General features: G+C 37.9%; 1 protein-coding gene across 1 annotated transcript; it reads left to right on the top strand.

Moving 5' to 3' along the window:
- The first annotated feature begins 15,439 nt into the window (after nucleotides 1–15,439).
- LOC113320865 (xanthine dehydrogenase 1-like) lies at nucleotides 15,440–23,505 on the top strand. The gene is made up of 15 exons (XM_026568760.1): nucleotides 15,440–15,962; nucleotides 16,674–16,773; nucleotides 17,097–17,205; nucleotides 17,297–18,820; nucleotides 19,268–19,510; nucleotides 19,634–19,948; nucleotides 20,075–20,306; nucleotides 20,354–20,355; nucleotides 20,466–20,768; nucleotides 20,884–21,105; nucleotides 21,290–21,451; nucleotides 21,551–21,685; nucleotides 22,405–22,641; nucleotides 22,848–23,021; nucleotides 23,119–23,505. The coding sequence occupies exons 1-15, from the start codon at nucleotides 15,815–15,817 to the stop codon at nucleotides 23,359–23,361; spliced, it is 4,149 nt and encodes a 1,382-aa protein (XP_026424545.1). The 5' UTR covers nucleotides 15,440–15,814; the 3' UTR covers nucleotides 23,362–23,505.
- The last annotated feature ends 3,323 nt before the right edge of the window (nucleotides 23,506–26,828 follow it).

Raw genomic sequence — 26,828 nt, 5'->3', positions numbered from 1 at the left:
TAGACTTTCTTTTTCTTTTTGCACTTTGAATTTTTGGACTTTGGACTTTAAATTTTGGGACATTATTTTTTAAACCCTACGGAAGGGTTGTTTATATATAAACTGTTTGCAGAGAAGGACGGTGATTACGATATCACCTCGGCCCCTCGGGTTCGTACATGAAATAGGAGTCGTGGCCCGAGTCGACTACAAAGGTTCATCCCCCGTCTGGTACAGGAGGTAAGTTTTTCGAAACACTCGCGAATCCCCTGTCAGCGAGTTAATGTTTTCCTTCGTATGCATATATGTTGAGGACTTGAAAACGACTGCTTTAATTTCCTAGTAAAGGGCAAGGACTGGACATACAAGATAAGGGTTCGGATTTCATCACCGTTCTCTTCTTGCCCGCCTTAGGAAAACGACACCAAACACGAACCTAAGCCTAAAATTTTGACTAGAACAAGACCGGTAGGGTAACGAGCTTAACAGGAAAGTCATTCGAAAGATATTGGTTACTCTTTTAAGCATACTTCGAAGTTCTTGACGGTTACTTTAAGTTGAATGCGTGACTGCGCCGCCTTGTAATACCGGTGAGGCCTTGGGTATCAAAGCTCCACCGAGCTTCCCTCGCCTCTATTCAACTTACTTTAACTCGGATTGATTCCAGAGGGGTTTGCTTAAATTGTAACGAATTCCCGTTCGAAGGATTAGAAGCTGGTCTAGAAATAATCTAAGTGGAGCCATCATGCTTTTTGTCTGATAGAAATCAGTAGGTTTTCTGTGGTGGAGTCAGCCTTGTTTGTGTTTGCATAGAACATCCCTTCAGTTTTAGGACTTTTCTTTTTGATTTTGTTTTTCTAGTGTATGCCCGAAGTTTTTAAACGGGATTGGAAAAGAAACACTCTAGGTCGTTTGATTAGTGACAAACCTAGTAGTTCTTCTTGTGAAGGCGGGGAGCTCGAAGACTCTTCTTTTGAGAGCCCCGTTTTTGGAAACTTCAGTTTTGAGAATCTGTCTCTTCGTGAGGAAAGTACCCCTAGTACTCCTAGTCCTTTGGTAGTGCCAGAAATGGCAACTTTGAAAGCTTTGCTAAACCCAACTAGGACCTCTCGTCCGTCTTGTATCAAGTTAGCTGAAACCGAGGTAAATTATGAACTGAAACCTGGGACTTTACAAATGCTCCCAATGTTTTTAGGGAAGGAGAATGAGAACCCCTATTTTCATGTTAGGGAATTTGAGGAAGTTTCTAGTACTCTAAAAATTAAAAACCTAAGTGATGATGCGTTGAAACTTAGGTTATTCCCCTTTTCCTTAAAAGATAAAGCCAAATCTTGGTTGTATAGTTTGGACTCTGAGTCAATTGAAACCTATGACCAACTTACTTCTGCCTTTATACATAAGTTTTTTCCAAGGCATAAAACATCGTCTATTAGGACACAAATATGTACTTTGGCCCAACAAGAGGGAGAATCTTTATATAGGTACTTAGAAAGGTTCAATGACTTGATATCTCAATGTCCTCATCATGGTTTGGAGAAGGTTAGGTTAGTTCAGATCCTCTACGAGGGTTTAGATTATTCAACAACAACCATGGTTGAGTCTTTATGCACATGTGGGTTTGAGAATAAAACTGTTGATGAAGCGATGTCATTTTTGAATGAAATCGACGATAAGACCCAACAATGGTAAAATAGTAGGGAACCCCAAAAAACAATTCTTCTAAGTAGAGGAAATGTTAATAGGGTAGAAGGATCTCATGAGTCAGATGCCAAAATAGCATCTATAGCCAAAAGGTTAGAAGCCTTAGAATTAGGTCACTCTAGTGGTAGTAGTGGAAGAAATGAGCCTTTTTGGGAAGGCCATGTTATTGAAGAGCAAGCCAACGCTCTTTATAACAACACTAGGTTTGATAACCGACAGAAGTTTGACCCATATTCAGAAACCTATAACCCTGGCTGGAGAAACCATCCAAACCTTTCTTGGTCCAAGGGCCATAATCAAGGTCAGTCTAGTAATGCTCAGGTTCCCCCAGGTTTTGGATATACTAAGAATCCTTCAGCTCTGGCACAGTTTCAGAACCCTTCGGATAAGAAGATTATGAGTTTAGAAGAGTCTCTTGCTTTGTTAACTCGTAACACTGTGCAGTTTCAGCAATCTGTTGCTCAAGGTTTAGAAGAAAATAAGAGAATAGGTCAAGCTAACTCTCAGGCTATTTCCGAGTTGAAAACCCAGGTTAGTCAGATAAATGAGTCTTTAAGAGAAAGAGGTAAGTTTCCTAGTCAGACTCAATCCAACCCTAGAGGAATTAATGAAGTAGGTGAAAGACCATCTGATCATGTGAATGCTATTAAAATCCTTAGGAGTGGTAGAGAGATAGACAACAAGGTTTCCATGCCTGATAGTGAACATGTTGTAGTTCACCCTTCTGAACCAGAAACTGAGGAGACTGATAGAGTCTCTAAAGAGACCAATGAGGGTCATATTGAGCCCGACTTTGTACCTAGAGCCCCATTCCTACAGCTGCTAGTTCCAACTAAGAGGGAGTCCAATTTTAATGATATATTGGAGGTTTTTAAGCAGGTAACTATCAACCTTCCACTACTAGATGCAATTAAGCAGATTCCCTCTTATGCCAAGTTTCTCAAGGATATGTGTACGCGAAAGCGAAAGCTTAATGTCCAGAAGAAAGCCTTTCTAGCTAGTCACGTGAGTTCTATTATTCAGAATACCACTACTCCTAAGTATAAAGACCCAGGGTCCCCTACCATTTCTTGCACAATAGGTAAATACCGTGTTGAGAAAGCGTTGCTTGACTTAGGAGCTAGTGTGAACTTACTACCATATCATGTGTACCTTAAGCTAGGACTTGGTGAGATGAAACCTACCCAGATGACACTTCAGTTAGCTGATAGGTCCGTTAAAATTCCTCGTGGTGTGATCGAGGATGTTCTCATAGAGGTTGACAAGTTTATTTATCCAGTGGATTTTGTTATCCTAGATACCCAACCTGTCCCTGACCCAGAGAACCAGATACCGGTAATTTTAGGTCGCCCGTTTTTAGCTACATCCAATGCGATCATTAACTGTCGAAATGGTATTATGAAATTGTCTTTTGGTAATATGACTATTGAGCTGAACATTTTTAATATTAGTAAGCTACCCTCCGAACTAGATGACTCGAACATAGAAGAGGTGAACATGATAGGAACATTAGTCGAGGAGTCATTACCAAACACTTTGTTAGAAGATCCATTAGAGAAATGCCTAGCTCACTTTGGGATTGATTTTGATGATGATAATGTGATTAATGAGGTGAATGCTTTGTTAGATTCAACCCCTTTGTTAGATACTAGTAATGGATGGAAACCTAAAGTCGAACCCCCACCAGTTTCTGAGTCTACCCTAGTTCCTTCGTTAGAAGAGCCTCCTAAGTTGGACCTAAAACCATTGCCAGATTCCCTGAAATATAGGTTTTTAGGCCCGTCTGAGACTTTACCTGTGATTATTTCTTCCGTCTTGGATAGTGACCAGGAAAGTAGGCTAGTAACCGTCCTTCAAAACAACAAGGAAGCTTTAGGGTGGACCATAGCTGACATTAAGGGTATAAGTCCCACTGTTTGTATGCATCAGATCTATTTAGAGAGTGATACCAAACCTTCTAGGGAGATGCAACGTCGACTAAACCCTAATATGAAAGAGGTAGTTCGAAACGAGGTCCTTAAGTTGTTAGATGCAGGCATTATATACCCCATTTCAGACAGTAAGTGGGTCAGCCCCGTTCAGGTTGTTCCCAAGAAATCCGGTATTACTGTAGTCCAGAATGATAACAATGAGTTAATCCCGACCCGAGTGACCACAGGTTGGCGTGTTTGTATTGACTATAGGAAATTGAACAAGGTCACTAGGAAGGACCACTTTCCCCTTCCCTTCATCGACCAGATGCTAGAGAGATTAGCTGGACATAGTCACTACTGCTTTTTAGATGGCTATTCTGGATATAATCAGATCGTTATTGCCCCAAAAGACCAGGAGAAAACAACTTTTACCTATCCCTTTGGTACCTTTGCGTATAGACGCATGCCTTTTGGGATTTGTAATGCCCCTGCGACTTTTCAGCGTTGCATGATGAGCATATTTTTTGACATGGTAGAACGGTTCTTAGAGGTCTTTATGGATGATTTTTCAGTGTTTGGTTCGTCTTTCGATGAGTGCTTGCATCATTTGTCACTAGTGTTGACTAGGTGTAAGGAAAAGAATTTAGTGCTTAATTGGGAGAAATGTGACTTCATGGTTCGTTCAGGAATTGTTTTAGGGCATATCGTATCTTCTAAGGGTATAGAGGTAGATAAAGCCAAAGTTGACCTGATTAAGACTTTACAGGTCCCAAAAACCGTAAGAGATATTAGGTCATTCTTAGGGCATGCAGGTTTTTATCGTCGATTCATTAAGGATTTTAGCTTAATTTCTAGACCTCTTTGCAATTTGCTTGCAAAAGATGTTAAGTTTGTCTTTGATGATGCTTGTTTAGAGGCTTTTGAGAAGCTTAAGAATTTACTCACTACCGCCCCCATAGTCTAGGCACCCAACTGGAACCTACCCTTTGAGATCATGTGTGATGCTTCAGATTATGCTATTGGTGTTGTGCTAGGTCAGCGAGAAAACAAATTACTTCATGTGATTTACTATGCTAGCAAAACTCTGAATGATGCCCAGTTGAACTATACCACTACTGAGAAGGAACCGTTAGCCATTGTGTTTGCCTTAGACAAGTTTAGACCCTATCTCTTAGGTTCTAAGATCATCATATATACTGATCATGCTGCTTTGAAATATCTTTTGTCTAAGAAGGATACAAAACCTAGATTGATTAGGTGGATCCTTTTGTTGCAAGAGTTTTCTCCAGACATTAGAGACAAAAAGGGTGCCGAAAATGTTGTAGAAGACCACTTGTCTAGGCTAGTTGTTAGTTCCACTAATGATTCCTTTCCTATAAGGGATAGCTTTCCTGATGAACAATTTTTCTTTGTTACCCAATTACCTTAGTATGCGAATATAGTGAACTATTTTGTTACCGGTCGGATGCCCCAACATTGGGGTAAACAAGATCGTTCTAGGTTTTTAGCGGAGGTTAAGCACTTCTTTTGGGATGATCCTTATTTGTTTAAGTATTGTCCAGACCAGATTATTAGGAGATGTATACCTGAGAGTGACCAGTCCAGTATTATTTCCTTTTGTCATGATCATGCTTGTGGGGGTCACTTTAGTGCTAGGAAAACTGCTGCTAAGATATTGCAGTGTGGATTCTATTGGCCTTCGTTGTTTAAAGACTCCCACAGTTACTGTGTGACTTGTGAACGTTGCCAGAAATTGGGAACCATTTCCTGTAGGAACATGATGCCCTTGAACCCTATTTTAGTTGTGGAGGTATTTGATGTGTGGGGTATTGACTTTATGGGTCCGTTTCCTAATTCTTTTGGTATCTTATACATCCTTGTCGCTGTAGACTATGTCTTTAAGTGGATTGAGGCGGCTGCGTGTAAAACCAATGACCATAGGGTTGTGATTGAGTTCTTGAAAAATAATATACTTACACGTTTTGGTACACCGCGAGCTAAATTAGTGATGGAGGGTCGCACTTTTGTAATGGGCCTTTTAGGCTTTTGATGAAGAAATATGGTATTACACATAAGGTAGCTACCCCGTATAATCCACAGACTAGTGGTTAGGTAGAAGTTTCCAATAGGGAGATAAAACGTATATTAGAGAAAACAGTTAATCCTAATCGGAAAGACTGGTCGTCTAGGCTTACTGATGCCTTATGGGCTTACCGAACTGCGTTTAAGACCCCCATTGGAATGTCACCTTATCGACTTGTGTATGGCAAGGCATGTCACTTACCTGTTTAGTTAGAACATAGAGCTTATTGGGCTGTTAAGCAGCTAAATTTTTCACTTGACAAGGCAGGAGCCCATAGGAAACTCCAGCTCAATGAGTTGGAAGAGATTCGTAGAGATGCATACGATAGTGCTAAGGAGTACAAGAACAAAATGAAACTTGTGCATGATATAAATATCTTAAGAAAGTCATTTTCTCCAGGTCAAAAAGTTCTTCTGTATGATACCCGCTTGCATCTTTTCCCTGGGAGTTACGTTCTCGGTGGACGGGTCCTTTTATTGTTCGCACTGTCTTTTCTCATGGAGCTGTTGAGATCGAGACACCAGATGGTAGTAGTTCTTCAAAGGTTAACGGTCAGAGATTGAAACCCTTTTTAGAGCCCTTTCCTACAGATGATATTGAGGAGGTCCCTCTGGAGGACCCTGTTTACCCTTGATTGACCATCGAGGCGATTGTATGTTGTTGTATATTAGTTTTTGATTTCTCTCTTCACCCAGGTACTATCTTTCCGACTTCTCTCTTTACTAATTCCTCATGTTACTTTACTGTTTGGTATTTCTTTTTCATTAGAAACATTGAGGACAATGTTAGATTTAAGTTTGGGGGTGGGGAAGAAACTTTTTGTTAGCTTTTAGTTGCAATAAATAAACTCCAGAGCCTAGAAATTTATGCCTATTAAGGATGGCACTAACCAATCTAAGTGGATGGAAGCATTTTGGTTATAGGAGTTGAGGAACCAATCTGACTAGATGACAACATCTAAAGAGTCTATTCATAAAAACACAGAGCTCAGGTGTTAGAAATAACATGATAGTTTCACCATATCTCGTTGAGTCCTTTTCACTTCTGTTTTTATTTTGTTTTGTTTTTAAACTATGTTTCTCTAAGTGATTAGGTGGGGCTCACGATTCAAGTTGTTACCAATGCTAGGGTGAAGTAGAGTGATTGATATACAAAAAAAAAAAAAAAACCAGACCATTAGACCAACTGGAATAAATTCAATAAAGTCGACCACTGGTACCCTTGTATATGCCAGTTGTGTTGACCTAGAGTTAGGATTATCAACCACTGGTACCCTTGTATATGCCAGTGTGCTGATATTAGTCAGACCGGTATCTCAGTCCATTAGGATAGGTTCATTTTGGCGGAGGCCTTCAGACAGATATGAGAAACACCGTTCACCTAGTAAACATCAAAACCATCTATGTTTTTCTATATCCATCTTCTTGATCTATCCATGTGATTAGTTTTGACTCCGGATATTGATGTCCATAGTGCGACTATCTGAGTAGAGCTCTGTCACTTCATATGAATTTTAGTATGCTTGAGTGCAAACTCGTGTACAACAATTGGAATTTCGCATCAGGGTACTTCCTCCTGTAGTCAATAAGTATGCCAACCAAGGAGATTATTTAGTGCCTTCCAAGGTTCTGTGTAGATAGCTAGGGTCTGGAGTATAAAGGTTTTGTGGGTATACCTCTGGTAAGCCCTCCGGAGACAACACTCCGCCACTAGGGACACCTAGGGGTTTAAAGGCTTATTGCATATGCTAAATGCAATCGACGATGCCTGCGACAGTGAGTTAGGATTTTATTTCTATTTTATATTTGCTTGAGGACTAGCAAATAATAAGTTTTGGGGTATTTGATAGACACATTTTTGTGTATGAATTGTCCTCAGTGTCTCTATTGCTAGCGCTTGATTTTTTACTTATTATGGTGTTTTTATGTTTGTGTAGGTGTTTTTGGAGAAATACACTTGTGTGGAAAAAGTTGCTCAAAAAATGCTATTTGGACCCCTGGAGGACATTTGCTATACGGACCCCAGATTTGGCTAAGGGACACCCAAGGTTATGCGTAGCCCATTTTTGTCCACATCACCCATCTTCTTCAAATTCAAATTTCGAAATTTGGCGGAAAATGGAGCAGTAAACTGCAGAATTTTCGATCGGATTTTGGACATGTTACACATAGAGTCGATGGATGGGATTTGCTGGGATGACGCGACTAGCATTAACAGGCTGGATATGGGTGATTTCGTCAAACGAAATTGGATGGATTCTCAGTGAGAAGGAACAAGGCATATGCACGTACATGAGTTATCGAGATTTTTAGAGTTATCTTTGGGAATTCTGCGTGTGGCTGGAGGGACTTGAAGTTGTTTTGATTGTTTACTGAGTGTGTTGGAGTATTTCAAAACCATGCAGACGCGTGATGAAGCTAAAAAAAGGAAGATTATTCTCATAACAGACCGTGGAAGATAAACATAATTATTACGGGATTATTCGCATTCACTCAGGAATATCTCGGTGCTGTTGGGTATAAATAAGTGAATGGAGTTGATGCGAGGAGGGCTGGAGAGTTTGCGAGAGTTAGAGAGCATCACAGAGCCGAAAAATCGAGTTGCATAGAACACCATTTCTGCTGCTGCAGAACTGAAGAACACGAAGAACAGACTGACGAAGACAGTCGTTTATCAACAGTGACAACGACAGACACGTGAGGGTCGCAGAGAGACAACAACAACAGTTCTCTTTTATCGTTCTTTGTAACAGTGTTTTGCAACAATTATAAACGTTGAAAATACCCGATTTTTCATTATTTTCTCTCCATTTCATCTTTGTAAACAAATTTTGAGCATGAATCAATACTTTGAGCAAGTTTATACAATGATGAGTTAAACCCATCCTCTGGGGCGACGGAGGAAGCTATTTCGCCAATAAAATGTGGTAATCTCTATTTTATTTAATTTATGCAATTATTATATGATTATTTGCCTTGATAAATAAATAGAAAAAAATGGTTTTTGTTAAACAATTGTTATTTCAATTGATGGAGCATGCTAGCCTAGGGTTTTGATGTCCCATACTTTCGATTTACAATTGTTATTTCTAAAACAAATCAGCTTTTGCAATATTTAGAATCAATTTGAATGAAGGATTTGCATAATTATAATTATAGAATATAAAATCACTTTGATATTGGTAATTAGTGGAATCCATAGCCCCAGTCTTCTCCATATTTTTCATATCACTTTTATTTAAGTTTCCTATATTTTTATTTAAAATTAAGTCTAAAATAATCTTCCTTCACAAGTCTCAACGAACCTTTTTACTACAACAACTTTGAAAATACATCACTACACAAGACACAATTGAAGCAAAGATGATTTGATTCACTTGAATCGGTTAATGAACTTTTATAGCCACGGTTTACAAACTGCATTCCTTAGTGTTTTAAGTTTAAGTTCAGAAATCATCTTCAGATATATAACCTGCATTCCTTAGTGTTTTAAGTTTACAAACTGCATTCCTTAGTGTTTTAAGTTTAAGTTCAGAAATCATCTTCAGATATATAACCTTCTCAAGTTCGCAGACTAGGTTCGCGGACTTAAGCTACCGGGCAAAGTTTACAAGCTCCGACAAAAATTCTCGGGTCTGAGAACTTCGACGGTTTGCGGACTGGGTTTGCGGACTGAGTTCGCGGACTTAGCTTCACGCAAGTAGTTTGTCAACTCCAGCATAAATTCTCGATTTTAAGAACTTCGGCAGTTCGCGGACTTGGTTCATGCCATTCTTCCGGTTGTCTTGATCAACAAAGTTTGCAAACTTTGGTTCAATGAATAGGACTTATACATAAATGTGTTTCCAAAACAATAATTATGTCCACCATTGGTTATGTAATCTAAACTCTCATTTCAATCATTGAAACATTCTTAGAGGATGTTATATAGTTGTTACATCATTTCTCGTCAAAGAAATTTTCAAGATGATTGAAACATATCATGACTTTCGTCACATGGTAAAGATAAACTTGATCGAAGCGAAAATCTTACCAACACATATTTCGAGATATAGATAGGCGAGGTATACTCGGCTCGAAATACCAATATGTATAATCCAAGTCTATATATATATATATATCATACGGCTTCTTGTCTCAAAGAGTAGGAGATAGACTTTTGAGTGACAGATAAGTTCAAGTCTTCACATACCTTTTTGTCGAGAAGTTCCACCGGTTCCTTGAGTAGTTCTTCTACTTGTATGATGAATCTCCATGAAGTCCTTGAGATCAACTACACTTTCTATCCTAGTCTGAGACTTATCTATAATAGACTAGAAATCAAGACTTATAGTCTTGATCACTAACATTGACAAACATGCTTGAGATAGCAACGCATGCGAGTTCGACCGAGCAATGCTCTAACATATTGGCCACCACCGAGTAAGCCTCGAGAAAATGGTGCGAGTGTACTTAGTAATAATGCACGAACAAGCACCCAAAAATATGGACGAATGAGGATACTTGAAGATCTATGCAAAATAGGAAAGAAAAATAAAAAAGAAAGAAAGAGGCGCATGGGACAAGACCACCGGCAGGCTATGCCACGACTTTGGCTAGTCCCATGCCTCTCCACTTCTTTTATTTTATTTTATTATTATTATCCACATCTCTTGATTTCATTATTGTTATCCACATCTCTTTATTTCCACATTCATGCAAACTCTTAGTTTTCCATATTTCTTCAAATATTGCTCAATTCTTAAAAAAAAAAAAAAAAACTAGTCCCACGAGTTACGCCAATAAGTATTGAAATATTATTATTTTAATATTCTAAAAAATTGGACGTGTGAGCAAAGTCTTACTTGCTCGTTCATGCAAAAAAAAATGACAGTTTCAGTCAAGATCAAACTTTTATAATAATCCATAATATTGCACAAGTGTCCAACAAAAACGCCTAAATTCCCAAGAACGGACGCATGTCTAACATGGTGGACCGTACACCACCATGACCACACGGTCCACTTGGCCATCATGGCCGGTTGGTCCCACACTTCTTGATTATTTTGGATAATTATCTATATCTTGGATATTTCTCCATATTTTGGTGAATCCTTTTCCACCATTTGGACAATTCTCCATACACTGCCGGTATCTCCACCACCAACAACAGGTCATTATACCCATTGGTTGGTCGATATTTTTCCACCCACATTGAACAACTCTCCATCTCCTGGATAAGAGTTCTCCAAAATTAAGGTTTCAGATTTATGATAATTCTGATAAACATCAATAATTTTATTGGACGACCATCGAGTCCAATACTTACCAGTAATCTAACTCCCAATGTTAGAGGATTGCTCGGTTGACCATCAAGCATTAATATGTCAATTTTGGTTGTCATATTTTAGTATCAAAACTCAATTAGAGTCGCTTGATTAAATGTACTAGAGACCAACTTCTTTTAGGTTAGACTTGAAAGTCTACGAATGTTAAGACATACAAGTATTACTCTGAAGACCTGAAGATCGTGAAGACGCATCGACTACAACAAATATATCATCCTTCCACTTGAGGTATTGTGATACTGACTTGACTTGTTTACATTCTATCGTTGCTTTCAAGTCATTTAAGATTGAAAACATAACATGTGAGGTTATATTTAATTCTCTAGTATCGGACTTGGTAATTAGCATGTTCAAAGTATCAAGGATCACTATTTGATTACGAAGTATAACGTTTATCTTTTGAACTTCGTAAATGTGACATCGACATAACCTATGTAACTCGTTACTTAATTGTGTATTGGATATAAGTGTGATTTCATCCTAGGAAACTATGTTCGATTATATTATATATGTTTAAACGAAGTACATATATGAAACTTATTTCATAATCGAAAGGAAATCAATAGGCTTTTTGGTCCGGTTTTCCCTGAATATCCATTAGATGACTAATTCGAATCTAGGTAATAACTTCGGCAGAATCGATCTTGACTTATTTTGAGAGTTACGGTAGAACCGATCTTTACCTAGTTTGGGATATGCGGTAGAACCGATCTTCACTTATGTTGAGAACCTTGGTAGAACCAATCCTTACATATTTTAGGATACATGGTAGAACCGATCCTAGCTATTGATGGGAGTCATGGTAGAACCGATCCCTACCTATATTTGATAACTTGGTACGTGTACCGAGTTTGTATACCCTTAAGACAAAAAATGGGTTCAGGAATCCACAAATGTTTTCCGGTTTGCATACTGCGTATGCTACCTTTCCGGTTTGGAAACCTACAGATCTTTTATGGTTTGCATACTACCGTCCTGGTTTACGAGTCAACGGACTTTCTATGGTACGGATACCGGGTATACGTACCAAAAAGTCACTGCCAAACCATAGATATGCCGGTACGTGTACTGGGTACATGTATTGCAGCTCCGACTTATAACAGTTGTCTCATTATGTGAACTGGTATGCATACTGTTCTGTATCCACATTTACAGTAGTTCTATATCTCTCTAATAATCGACTCGAAACATTCCCGAATAACATCAATGACACATATCACTGTTCCAGGCTATTTTCAAATGATTAAATCTCGAATCATAATCTAGGTCATAAACAATAAGTTGTTATTAACCAAATTTATCAAGTATGGACAAATGTTCTTAAGCTTAACATATTTCGAGAACAATTAATCAAGATAAACTTGACTCGAAATTTCTATTATGCATGTAGTTCTAAATTAGTCACGCGACATTATCTCATAGATAGAAAGGTGAAAACTTGAGTAATAGGTGGTTCAGTCTTCACTTACCTTTTTTTTAAAAGAAGTTATCCAAAAGCTTTTGTTGATCTTCGCATTCAAACGGTAGAAAGTAGTGATGTATGGTACTCAACTACACACTTCTATCTTAATCCGAGACTTGGCCAAATGTAGACTAGAAATCAAGATATAGTTTTGATCAAATAAATTTGACAAAAAACTTGAGATATCAACACTTGTGAGTTCGACCAATCAATGCTCTAACAATAATTTTCCTCGTTAACAAAATTTATAGTGTCATGTGTTTTGCTTTTTCGCGTTATATTGTTTATCTTTATAGGAATAACACATGGAGTATATGATCAATCTAGATATTCTAAGTCCTTATTATTTGAAAGATAGATTGCAAGTTTCATACTTGTTAGAATTCGTATCCTTTAAATCCGGATACGACAGATTGATCTTTGATATTGATTTTTGAGATCGTCCAAGAACTCTACTAAACAATCAGGTAGACGAACCTTTGTTCTATACATACTGATTGTGGAAGAGAAAGAGAAAAAACTCTAAAGTGCAAGTTTTATACTTGTTAGAATTTAGAACCTCTTAATTCAGATACGACTAGATTGATCTTGGATATTGATTTTAGAAATCGTCAAAGAATTCTTCTACACAAACAGGTACACGGACCTTTGGTCTATACATATTAATTGTGCAAAAAAAAGAGAAAAACTTTATACACAATCAGGTACACGAACCTTTAGTTTGACATGGTGATTTTATTGGTTTTTGTCGATGCAAATTTCCAAATGAAATTAGGTGGTATACTTGGCACCCTCTCCTTTTCAGTTTCAGCCGGGCAATGCTGTAACAAACGGCAAATGACTTTCTGATCATATTTTATTCTTATAGTCTTTTATTTCAATTCTCTTAGTAATTGCATTCATTCTTATCTTTCTAATCCGAATGACATCTCAATTACATAAATCCTTGTGAGAACGAACAGAACTAACGATATATTAGTTGTCAGTATCAGTGAGAAATAAATGAAGTAATTTGTTGCGCTCATGACACCCATCAAATTTAAGCGTCGTTAGGGAGCAGCTGCTAATTGATTTGTTATTTATTTTAGCTCATTTTAGTGTTTTAAAATATATTTCATTAGTGTTTTTAGGCTTTTAGTTTGTTTGTTTTTGTTCCGGTGGTCTTGGAAACTCGTTCAAGGTGTTCGCCACTTTTCAAAAGCAGGTGAAAAATCTGCAAACATGTGGTAAGTTTCACCTTCGTTTTTATTTTTAGATTTTAGTTAGATTTTATTATATTTATTTTCTCTCTCTTAGGTGTAGTCAAGTTTCCTTTCGGAAATAACATGTACGATACACAAGATCAATTATGTAATAATGATAATCAGTATGGTTTTCAATCTCATTCTTACAACAACTACCATTCATAATAGAGGTATAATCCTTTGGTGATTTTCAATATTCCACGAGTTCTTTTGGTTATTCTCATGCATAGGAACAACCTTGTGGAAGGTATATAAGAGAATAATCACAAGAATAGGAGGATAGTTACGCTTCTAATCATATTTCTTTATGTGTTTGTGAACACATGTGTACCATGATAGAAGACTTCAAGGAAAAATGATTGAAGATTTTCAAAAAAGGGATGAATCAGCCATGAACTTCACAAAGGTGTGGATAACTTGAAAATACATGGATCAAAGCCAAAACTTCCCTAACCCAGTAATGAATAAGAAGAATTTTAGCAACAAAGCCAGAACTATGCCTTTACCAAGTAATGAATATGATGATTCTGAAGATAATCAACCTTAGGAAATCCTTGAAACGATGATGAAGTTATAACAACTCAGAATCATAATAAAAATCATTTTCCTATTCAAAAGGCGGATACATGGTATAATGAAACTAATGTTCTAAACGATGTAATGTAACACATCAGAGTGATGAAGAATATATGAATTACAATGTCTTTAGAGCAAGGGCTATGAAATAAGTTTGATGCTCAACACATTCTTTCGAAATGAATGAGTCCATCGAAAAGAGCTAATTTGATGCCACCATGGGTAAGGGAAACACCCCCTTTACCCCAAACACTTTTAGATAATCTTTCATATGAAAGCGTATGCTAGAGTGAAGTCTAGGAGGTTGAAGATCAGATGCTGAAATAATAATTGATTTGGGCTGATCCTTAGTTGCCCAAGTATTTATCGATTTTTTTATTATATCACGAGCCTATTAGTTTTAAATAATAAATTTAAACAAGATTGAACACTTTATATGGTTTTTTTAATTTTTCAATTTGTAGGATTGATTTCACTTCAACGAGCAGATTATTAGCTGTTTAGGGTGCTCCTTTTATTTCCTCATAGTCCAAGTAACAATCTTTTCACTCAGTTCTCGTAAGGTTTGATAGTATATACAATGTCAAAAAACACTTATTTCACAACCTTTGCTTAAAAGTGGTAGGGGACCCACCATTTACTCCAAAAGAGTTATCCTAGAAAGCACTGACACTAACGCATGGACCAGCAGAATTCAAAATCATCAGGATAAGGATACGTTTATATATCAATGAAATAATTTTTATATACTAAGATTATAATGTTATAATATATCAAATATATTAATCACACAAATACATGAAAAAAACGCCGTCGTTAGGTTATCCCCCGTGTAGAAGAATTAACTATTATATACTAATTTTCGCGAGACTAGATTACTTAACTGATAAAATGGAGTATAAATTTTTACACGTGTGTCGTGTGGATGTCCGATATCTCATACACATCCCGTATCCGACTTACATATAACACGGACATGACACCTGTGCTGATGTCTCGGTGCTTCACCGGTGTTCATCATTCCCGAATTTTTTTATCTATTTATTTTTCCTGGTCTAGAATCACTCGCATCCCATACATATAGCCTATTTTGGAGAATCGTGCCTTGTATACACGAGCGCTTAACTAATGGTCACAACACAACAGCTAGCTCTATCAACGATGCCGTTGTTTCCCTCAGAGAAGTCCCCAACAGGCGAACATCTTCTGATGTTCACAACAAACCCCCTTGTGATAAATGCCACCTGCTATCCATAAAAAAGAAAAAGAAAAGTATTACATCACTGTCAATAATGGATTTATTCAAATAACCGACCCTTTTACTAATAATAAACTGAATCTGATGTACATCAGCAAATCATTTCCGTGCAGTATATTCCTACTTCCCTTTCTGAGCTTCTTGATTCATTTCTCTTCTGATTAGAAACCAAAATTAGCGGTGCCGCTTAGTTCTATTAAAGAGGAGTAGCAGCAGATACTCACAAACCAAAACAAACTTGTTTGGTGTGATTTTGATTTTGAATCCAGACGATGGGATCGTTGAAAACTGATGAAGATGATTTAGTAATAAGTGGTAGTGTCGACGAGTCAAAACAGGAAGCAATTATTTATGTTAATGGTGTTCGTAGAATACTTCCCAATGGATTAGCTCACTTTACACTTCTTGAATATCTCAGAGGTAACTAACTGCCCACTTTTGAAATTTTGCTTGATGATGTATTTTTTGATTTTTGTCGGGCTAATTAGATAAGTTATAGTACTGGGTCATTCTTGATTTGAGCTGAAGAAAGTCAATTTCTTGGTTCTTATATTAAATAATATAGTGCAAGTGACGAGTGCTATTTACTTTAACATGGCATCTTCTTTAATTGCTTGTCTGAACATATTGTGGGATAATCACAATGAACATTTGACCTTTAAGCCAAGAATACATTCATGTTTTTAGAGGGTCCATCCAAGGTACATCATTTATTATATTGACATTGACTCATACTCGGTGACTATAAGTCCCATGATTGGATAAGGACTTCAATCTTGAGTTGTTGCTATTGTATTGTTGATGAATTGGAATTATTGAGTTAGCACCGTTGGGAACGTAGTTGTAGATCATGGTACAGTTTCATTATGAAGAAAGGCATGCTTAGTTAGCTTCTAGATATATCTCTAACAATATGATCATCCTAAAGGCTAAAGCTTTTTCAGTGAACTATTAGTGTAATGGTAGAAGTATCATATTATATATTGAGATGAATGCACGGGATGCTGGGATAAATCCTATTTTACGGTTTCACGCCCTAAATCTGAAACAAAGATGTTTTCTGTTTGCTGTATAAATGATCTGATGTCCTTGTATTAACATGTCTGGATACTTCTTTTATCTGGACTCCAGATATAGGTCTGACAGGAACCAAGCTTGGCTGTGGCGAAGGTGGTTGTGGGGCTTGTACAGTGATGGTTTCTTATTTTGATCAATTATCAAAGAAGACTGTGTGAGTGAACTGATACTTCTTTAATTTTACATACGGAACTGTCAATTTCAAAAGTACACTGTGTGAGTGAACTGATATCGTAACAGCTTTTTATTACCCTCGTTTCCTTCTGTAACTTATCCCCATGTCCAACAAGGAATCATATTAAGTACAACTAATATGCACAACTTGCACATTCACAACGTAAGTGTTATTTGCTGCTAGCAATTTAGTAGAAATGAGAGAATCCCGACCAATCATATAATATCATCAAGCTGATGCTTGACACCTTCATCGAAAATAAATTTCCATATCCTAATTTTCTCTCCTTATGCAAACTGCAGACACAGTGCAGTAAATGCATGCTTGACTCCTCTTTATTCTGTAGAAGGAATGCATGTCATTACTGTAGAGGGCATTGGGAACCGTCGACAAGGCTTGCACCCTGTCCAGGTTTAATAATATTTTACATCACTGGTTGTAATTCTTATTGAAATAAAAGTTAAAGCTGATGAATCATATTGAACACTGAACTGAACCGCAGGAGACAATGGCGCGCTCTCATGGATCACAATGTGGATTTTGTACTCCAGGTTTTATCATGTCCATGTATGCATTATTGAGGTCGAATCGGGGATGTCCCAGTGAAGAACAAATAGAGGAGAGCCTTGGTGGAAATTTATGTCGTTGCACAGGGTACAGGCCAATTATTGATGCATTTAGAGTCTTTGCTAAAACTGATAACATCTTGTACGTTGATAATGGAAAGCCTTGTTCTTCAGAAAGTCCTTCAGGGAGTGAATTTATTTGCCCCTCTACTGGGAAGCCATGTTCTTGTGGAACGAAGGTAATAAATGATGATAACTGTACGCCAGACTCTGAAAATTGTAACAGCATTTATAAGCCTGTTTCGTACAATGAGATAGATGGTAGCTCCTACCGGGAGAAAGAACATATTTTCCCTCCGGAGCTTCTACTGAGGAAATTAAAGCCGTTGAGTTTGACTGGATTTGGTGGGATTAAGTGGTATCGCGCCCTCAGACTCCAACATGTGTTGGATTTGAAGTCAAAATATCCTGATGCAAAGTTTGTAATTGGTAACACGGAAGTAGGAATTGAGATGAAGCTAAAGGGTCTCAAGTACCAGGCCTTAGTTTCTGTTGCTCATGTACCTGAGCTTAACAATTTAAATGTCAAGGATGACGGATTGGAGATTGGTGCTGCTATAAGGTTAAGTGATCTCCACAAGTTTCTTAAAAAGGTGTCTGCAGAACGTGCTTGTCATGAAACTTCGGCTTGTAGAGCTTTTGTTGAACAAATAAAATGGTTTGCTGGAAAACAAATTAGAAATGTTGCATCTGTTGGTGGAAATATCTGTACTGCTAGTCCAATATCAGATTTAAACCCACTATGGATGGCTGCTGGAGCAAGGTTTCAAGTGATTGACTGCAGTGGAAACATCAGAACAGTCAACGCAAAAGATTTCTTTTTAGGGTACCGCAAAGTAGATCTGGCTAGCAATGAGATTTTACTCTCGATTTTTTTACCATGGACTAGACAGTATGAGTATGTTAAAGAATTCAAGCAAGCTCATCGGAGGGAAGATGATATTGCCCTAGTAAATGCTGGAATGCGTGTTTTCCTCGAAAAGACTACTGAAGGTAGTTGGGCAGTTGCCGATGCCTCCATTGTTTATGGTGGGGTGGCTCCTGTTTCTCTAAGTGCATCGAAAACTGAAGTGCTACTTACTGGAAAAATTTGGGGTCAGGGTCTTATCCAAGATGCTCTGAGAGAACTGAGAGAAGACATTGTGATTAAAGATGGTGCACCTGGTGGAATGGTGGAATTCCGGAGATCATTAACATTAAGTTTCTTTTTCAAGTTTTGCCTGTGGGTTTCACATCAAATGGAGGGGGAACAATCCTTCAAGGAAACTGTACCATTGTCCTATCTGTCGGCCGTACAGTCTTTCTGCAGGCCATTTCCTACAGCAAGTCAGAATTATGATATAACGAAACTAGGCACCGCTGTGGGTTTACCTGAGATTCATCTCTCATCAAGACTCCAGGTTTTTCTTGAGACCATGAACTCGTATAATTTTCAATTTGGCAAGAAATCCATGCTGTATTTTTTAACAATTACATTTTCATCTGAAGTGTCATTCTGATTCTTACATTTACTATGTACAAGTGTCTGAACTCTGGAGTATGCATGTTTTTTTCTTTCAATTCGTTAATAATGCTGTGCAAGCTTATAAATGTATCATTTGTGAGCATTGATTTTAGTTATCAGCTGGATGACATAGCTAAAATAGGTCCCAGGATATAAATTATTTGTCAAAATAGAATGTCCAAGGATTGCGACCCAACGGTAAATGTTTAGGCAAGTTACAAGAGGTCCGTTTATTGTTGGCCTTAATACTTCATTGCCATTGTTGGCGGCAATGAAGTTTTTTGTCAAGTTCCCAAGAGGTGTTTCAAGGTGTTAATTTGTCGAAGTTCATAACTATTTTCAGGTAACTGGAGACGCTGAGTATGTGGACGATACAGCCACGCCTCCTGACTGTTTGCATGCTGCTTTAATCTTGAGCCGAAAGCCTCATGCTCGTATAGTCTCGATAGATGATTCAGAAGCCAAATCCTCTCCGGGGTTTGCAGGTTTATTTCTTGCTAAAGATCTACCCGGAGGTAATACAATCGGTCCAGTTGTTCATGATGAAGAACTCTTTGCTTCAGAGTTCGTTACTTGTGTCGGTCAGGTATGAAGCGTTCAATGTCTTGACACTTATGATTTTACATTCTCTTCTAGTTCAAGTTTTTGCCTTCTGTACTATACAGTCTTCACTGCCTCTAACAGTCCTTTCTGTTTTGCTTTTAATCAGCTTATAGGGGTAGTTGTGGCTGATACGCATGACAATGCAAAATTAGCGGCACGGAAGGTCCATGTCGAGTATGAAGAGCTGCCTTCAGTTCTATCCATAAAGGATGCCCTAAAATCGAACAGTTATCATCCTAATACTGAAAGATTCTTGATAAAAGGGGATGTAGATCTCTGTCTTAAATCAGGTGAATGTGACAAAATTATAGAAGGTGAGGTTCATATTGGAGGTCAAGAGCATTTCTATTTCGAGACGCAGGGCACTTTGGTATGGACATTGGATGGTGGCAATGAAGTCCATATGATATCATCTACTCAAGTAAGTTGTTTCATCAAAAGAAGTTCTAGTCAAGTAGGTCATATATCTTCGAGCTAGCCCATTTTTAGTTATTGTTTTTGTGTGATTTCAAGTTTCAGTTTTTCTTATACTTACAGTCCTTTGCAGGCCATTCAGAAACACCAGATTTATGTTTCTCATGTTCTTGGACTTCCAATGTCAAAAGTTGTCTGCAAGACCAAGCGAATCGGTGGAGGGTTTGGTGGGAAGGAGACGAGGTCAGCCATCATTGCCGCTGCAGCTTCTGTACCGTCCTATCTTTTAAATCGACCAGTAAAACTTATATTAGACCGTGATGTAGACATGATGATAACTGGTCAACGTCATAGCTTCCTGGGAAGTACAAGGTACTAATTTTGGGACTGAAGTGAAATGCTGTTTCTTAAGAAGTACTCTTCGGCATGACATAATGTTCTTCCTACATTGACTTGTGAAGTATTATCTTTTAGTGCTTGTTTTACATTTCATAGAGTCTTTTACATCCTGTTAGCTTCACAAGTACTATTTTCTTTTGAAGGTTGGATTCACAAATGAAGGACGGATGCTGGGGTTAGACCTTGAGATCTATAACAATGCTGGAAATTCACTCGATTTGTCACTGCCAATCCTAGAACGCGCCATGTTTCATTCAGATAACGTCTATGACATACCAAACATGAGAGTTAGAGGAAGGGTCTGCTATACAAATATGCCAAGTAACACAGCTTTCCGGGGATTTGGTGGACCACAGGGAATGCTTGTTGCGGAAAACTGGATTCAACGAGTTGCCGTGGAACTCAAGAAAAGCCCTGAAGAGATTCGAGTTAAGTGTTCTCTAGTTGCACTGCTTTTAAGTTTGCAGGAAACCTGTATTTTGATAGATCATTGCTTCTTTATGTTTACAAATCTAACTTATGTAAAAATCTATTTATTCTCAGGAAATTAATTTTCAGAAGGAAGGTTATGTTTTGCATTATGGTCAGGAACTTCAGAACTTTACAGTGCCCCGGATTTGGGATGAACTTAAATCATCGTGCGACTTCATAGAGGCTCGAAAGGAAGCTGATCAATTTAACCTTCAAAATCGCTGGAAGAAGCGTGGAATTGCCATGATTCCCACAAAGTTCGGTATCTCTTTCACATCGAAGTTCATGAACCAGGTAAACTTTTTAATGAACCTTTACTTGTACCCGTTTCATTGAATCTCGATTTTGTGACTTATTTAGGCTTCATCTCTTAGTAGTAACTGGGGATCTCCACTTCAGCATCTTGAAATGGGGATTGATATTTCGTAGTCCTCAAACAGAGAAAAGAACATGCTCATGGTCTTTCTAATGAATACAGGCAGGTGCTCTTGTGCAAGTCTATACTGATGGGACTGTTTTAGTGACGCATGGGGGTGTAGAGATGGGACAAGGTCTACACACAAAGGTTGCTCAAATTGCCGCTTCATCTTTCCATCTTCCGCTCAATTCTATATTTATTTCAGAAACAAGCACTGACAAGGTAATTTTCACAACTAAGTAACTTGTATGACATCAATGTGAAAATTAGCACTTTCTGTTTTGATTTCCTTATGCTGTGATATTCCATCATTTTGTTAAGGTCCCAAATTCATCACCAACGGCAGCTTCTGCAAGTTCAGATATGTATGGGGCAGCAGTTTTGGATGCCTGTGAGCAAATAAAAGCTCGGATGGAGCCTATTGCCTCTAGAAATAAGCATAATTCCTTTGCTGAGGTAATCCTATCTTTACATCATGTATTTGTTTGTTTAAATTCTTACAGCAACAATGTCATGTCTTGAGATATAAAAGAATAGCACAATTTTTTTTAAGTTTTTTTGGTGAGATTGATCTATTGAAATGAAACACAAGCGTTAAATGATGTTACCAACACTGGGAAAACCCTGTCCGGACAAAAGACCCAAAAGAGTATGAAACTCGTACACATGTTCCAAATACTTCCTCAAGTCCATTCCCATGTCCAGGAAACTCACCGGGTGGTGGTGGGTGGGGGGGTGGGGAGATTCTAGTTTTTGTGCTGTTGTGATTTTGTCTCGGTGAAGATGTATCCAAAATGTAATTGAATAAACCTGTTTTTGTTTGGAGTAGATTCAGGATCTTGTTGGGCAATAGTTTTTTTTTTCTGGTACGATATCCTGTTTGTACTACTACTTTCCCTAAGTTATGCCTCAACCAACTTGGGATTCCAACTATGATCTTAGTTATTTCACTAACATGTTTGCTCCCTGGTTTTATTTGAAAGCCAAATTTCTTGCATCATCTTTTATTTTACTTTTCAATTTTCATCTGATTGAAACCCAGCAACATAGCATCGGTTTATGGAGTTCCATAAATATGTTTCTTGTTCATCGCAATTTGGTTCCTCTTTTCTTGGTTGATAAGAGATTGAAAGTTGATACATTGAGTTAATGTGCTGCATGGTTCATGTTATCAGTTGGCATTGGCGTGTTACTTCGAACGCATAGATCTTTCTGCTCATGGATTTTACAAAACACCTGATATCGGTTTTGATTGGAACACTGGTAAAGGATCCCCTTTTAGTTATTTCACTTATGGAGCTGCATTTGCTGAGGTTGAGATAGATACATTAACTGGAGATTTCCACACAAGGACGGCCAATATTATTATGGATCTTGGACATTCCATCAACCCTGCCATCGACATTGGACAGGTATATTGCTGATTATCAGTTTCAGTTTCAACTCAAGTTCTCTATTTACTTGTGTTAGCTCATTAGTGCAAGATCATTTCTTCTTCTTTTTCTTGGTGAGGGGGTTGAGTGACTTGGGTTACTGGGTTGAATTTGTGGGTCCCTTAGATCATACTTGACAGATTGTCTCTTCTGGTGACAAATTGCTATAATCTGTCATCTTGTAGATTGAAGGTGCTTTTGTACAAGGCTTGGGTTGGGTTGCCTTGGAAGAGCTGAAATGGGGAGATGCAGATCACAAATGGATCCCACCTGGCCATCTCTACACCTGTGGCCCGGGAACTTACAAACTTCCTTCTGTGAATGATATTCCTCTCAATTTCAATGTTTCACTTCTGAAGGTAAACAGATTATACAACTCTAGCAAAGATAACTTCAATATTTTGGTTTGGAGTTGCTAATTACATTCCTTTCGTTATTGGATTCAATATTAAACAGGATGCTCCAAATCCGAAGGCAATACACTCATCTAAAGCTGTAGGGGAGCCTCCATTTTTCCTTGCCACCTCAGTGTTTTTCGCTATTAAAGATGCAATTACAGCAGCCAGAGCAGAGGTGGGACTTAATGAATGGTTTCCTCTAGATAATCCAGCAACTCCAGAAAGAATTCGGATGGCTTGTGCGGATGATTTAACTAAACCCTTCGCTGGACCAGATTATCGCCCGAAACTGAGCGTGTAATTTGCCATGACAGGTTGTGTATAAATTTGTACAATGAGTGAACGAGTAGAAAGAAGAAGAGAAAATGTAGTTCAAACCTTTCTTTACTATAATCAATTCTGCTGAGAAGTAATGTTAGTTATTCACTTGATGTATTTGGTTCTATTTTCTGTTTCTTTTGTGATTTTGCACCAAATAATCAGAACTGCTCCACCGGGAATAATCAGAACTGCTCCACGGGTAGGCTCACAATCGGCAAGGTTTTTCAACTACGATGAACACATTCACATAAACTTGTTGCGGGCTTCGCCCTTGCACCCCTCATCAGACTACCCGAAAGGGGAATAACCCTAGTAGCCCCTAATTAATCCAATGAGCCAAACATCGAGATTTCATTAAAATCTTGTTTGCTATCGCGCACGACGTTGCGGGATGTCTTCCCGCTCAAGCGACTTCTAAATCGTTAGATCACTGTCTCACATCTAAAACTCAGATGTGGAAGCTTTGAACCCATACCTTTCAAGCACGCCATCATAAAACAAGTCAGTGAGATCCTTAGATCCTTGATCCGTTTAACAGTGGAGAGACCATGTTCGTGAGTTAGGGTTCCAACCTTTCGGTGATGAGCTTCTTCTGGTTTCTAATCATGACCTTTTGTTTTTCAAGGATTTTGGTTTGAGAAAGTGGTGGGTCCTGGACTAAATGCGAATCCAACCATTTATTTGATCATCCAACGTCTTAGAAGCCGTTTGAGCGGGAAATCATCCCACAAAGTCGTGCGGGATAGCGTTTGTCCATTGGGCCATGAAGTCAGTCACCATACTATATAATGGGCAAACATGAAAAATGGATGGGAAAACCAACAAATGAATGGGTTTGCGCATAGTGGCCAAACAAGAGCCGCGTTCTTGTTTCACCGCACGGCTCATGTTTGGCAGCACAATCTAGGATCAACCACTGGCGTCCGAAGTCCAGCCGCGCGGTCAGAGTTCAGCTACCCAACGGCTAGATCTAACAACTCTCTTCGAATTCTATATAAACACTAATTTCTCACATCCTACCAAGTTACACCTATTTTGAGCCTCAAATATCACAAAAAGATATCTTCCAATTTCAATATAATTTGTTGAAAAATGTCTCGACCCTTGTTAGTTTGTCGAGCTCAGTATACTTGAGAAAAAGATTTAGCTATATGCAGAAACTATGTGTTACAAACTCAGCTTGTTGCACACAAACACCGAGTGTGGATTTCTGGTAGAGTATTTAAGAAAAGTTTTGCAGTCACCCGTAACCCAGTCATCATGTAATATGTGGCCAACAATCTCGTTTTGAGACAATCAACAAAGAATTAAGTGAATTTGTAGCTTTAACCATGCAAGTCAACTGATTTAGAGTGAGGGGTGAAACTGATGCTGAGTTGGTAAGAAGATCCGTAAAAGAATGACAAAGATGGAAAAGGATAGTATTCCCTTCCGAAGGTTGTTTCGAAATCTATAATATGTTGGACAAATTCAACCACTTTTTGTTGGATGTTGTTACATTATGTACATCTCAGTGTTGAGTATAATGGTTATTTAAATTAAATGGTTGTTTCTAATTAGAAGTAAATGTTTATCAAGTGATGTAATAAGGCTTAATTTAAATCATATGTAATTTTATTTCAACAGAAAGCAATAATTTTTATAAATTAAAATTAGAATTACATTATGAAATGACAAGGGTACCAAGTATACCACAATCTTTTCGATATCAACCTATGCAAGACATACCTTGCGTAATCTAATATACAGACACAAACTGTCACAGAGATTACTTAAACTAGATGTACACTTGGTATATAGCGTAAGTTGGAATGCGAACCAATCTATGGGATCAAACCAAGCGTTTGATTAATGTATAGTATTATTTATTTAATTATAAATATAACAAAGATTACAATGCGGAAATTAAAGTAAAGGCACACGAGGAAAACTGCAAGGAGGAAAACTTTGGTTTAAAGTATTCAATTGAGTTGAAGCAACTCTTAGATGGTGTGATGTCACCTAAGGTAATCAATTGCGCGGAGTCCTGCTGGGATTCAAGAGGCGTAAGGAGGTGCGAGACTGAGTTCGGGCTCAACTACATTCCAGACTGAAGTTAATTGGTAGTAGGCTAGTGTCTGTAGTGGCTTAATACAGTTTGGTGTTCATTATGGACTAGGTCCCGGGGTTTTTCTGCATTTGCGGTTTTCTCGTTAACAAGATTTCTGGTGTCTGTGTAATTTTTTTTTTGTGCATTATATTGTTTATCTTTATAATTGAAATATCACAGGTTGTTCGTTGATCAATCACAGTAGATACGTCCGACCTAGTTTTTTGGATAAGATTTGATTGATCCTTGGACACTGGTCTTTGGTACCGTCCAAGAACTCTCTTTTTTATTAGGTTCACGGATTCAATTATGTTAACGTTATAATCGCAAGAGAGATAAAGATATAACTCTAGACACTTTCCTTGATTGAGTTTTAACTCTCGGAGTTGTGTTGAGTTTGTCCATACAGGTTGCCTACGGAAAAGTTGGTGGTGTATTTTGGTACCCCTAGTGTTTTCAATTGGTATTAGAGCAGACAAACACATCAAGACCTAATAAGTATGTGTTTGAAGCAGTCTGACTATATGGACAAGAGTGCAATCTCTACAAACGTACCGCCAACCTTTGATGGCTCAAGTTACTTATGGTGGAAAATCGCCATGCATTCCTTTTTACAAACCCGTGACTTTGAGACATGGAAAATTGTAGTTATTGGATACGTAGCACCAACAATTGTAAGAGACGGAAATACTGTTGCAAAGCCATTAGAAAAAAATATTGAATCCAAGAAAAGTGTTGTAAAACATAATTTTGACGAGTTAAACGCTATTATCCAACCCATAAGCCCAGATCTTCAGCAGCACGTGACCTCGTGCACTAAGTGAAAAGACGAGGGTACCCAAATATAGCACAATCTTAAACTTTTACACCTATAAGTCCTCATACCGAAAGTGATTGTCTATGGACTGAGTCGAGACAATACAACGAATCGGTATTCACACTTTGTGTAATCGTCTATGGATACGAGATCGAGACAATACAACAATCAAAGTGTGATTACTTGATAATAGGTTTGGACTTAACCAAACTCTATAGGATCACTATCAAGTAATATGGAGTTAGCGTTTGTGTAGTTTACTTTAAATTATAATAATAACAATTATAATTGCGGAAAACAAAAGTAAATGACACAACAAGTTTTTGTTAATGAGGAAACCCCAATACCTAGTCCATAATTGAATACTCTCAGAATTAAGTCGTTATACAAAATCAAACCAACTTCGTATAGTTGAGACCAAACAACTAAACCTATATGTCACCTAGTTTCTTCAGTATCCATGCGCTTCTGAGATTCGATAAGTGCACGCACTGGAACAATTCCTTTGGTTCGTATTCCAAACAGTAAAGGAACAACAAAT

This window comes from Papaver somniferum, chromosome 11 (genome assembly GCF_003573695.1).
Source record: "Papaver somniferum cultivar HN1 chromosome 11, ASM357369v1, whole genome shotgun sequence".
NCBI lineage: Eukaryota > Viridiplantae > Streptophyta > Magnoliopsida > Ranunculales > Papaveraceae > Papaver > Papaver somniferum.
The sequence above is the reverse complement of the archived record's forward strand: the minus strand, read 5'-3'. Positions and strand labels throughout refer to the sequence as shown.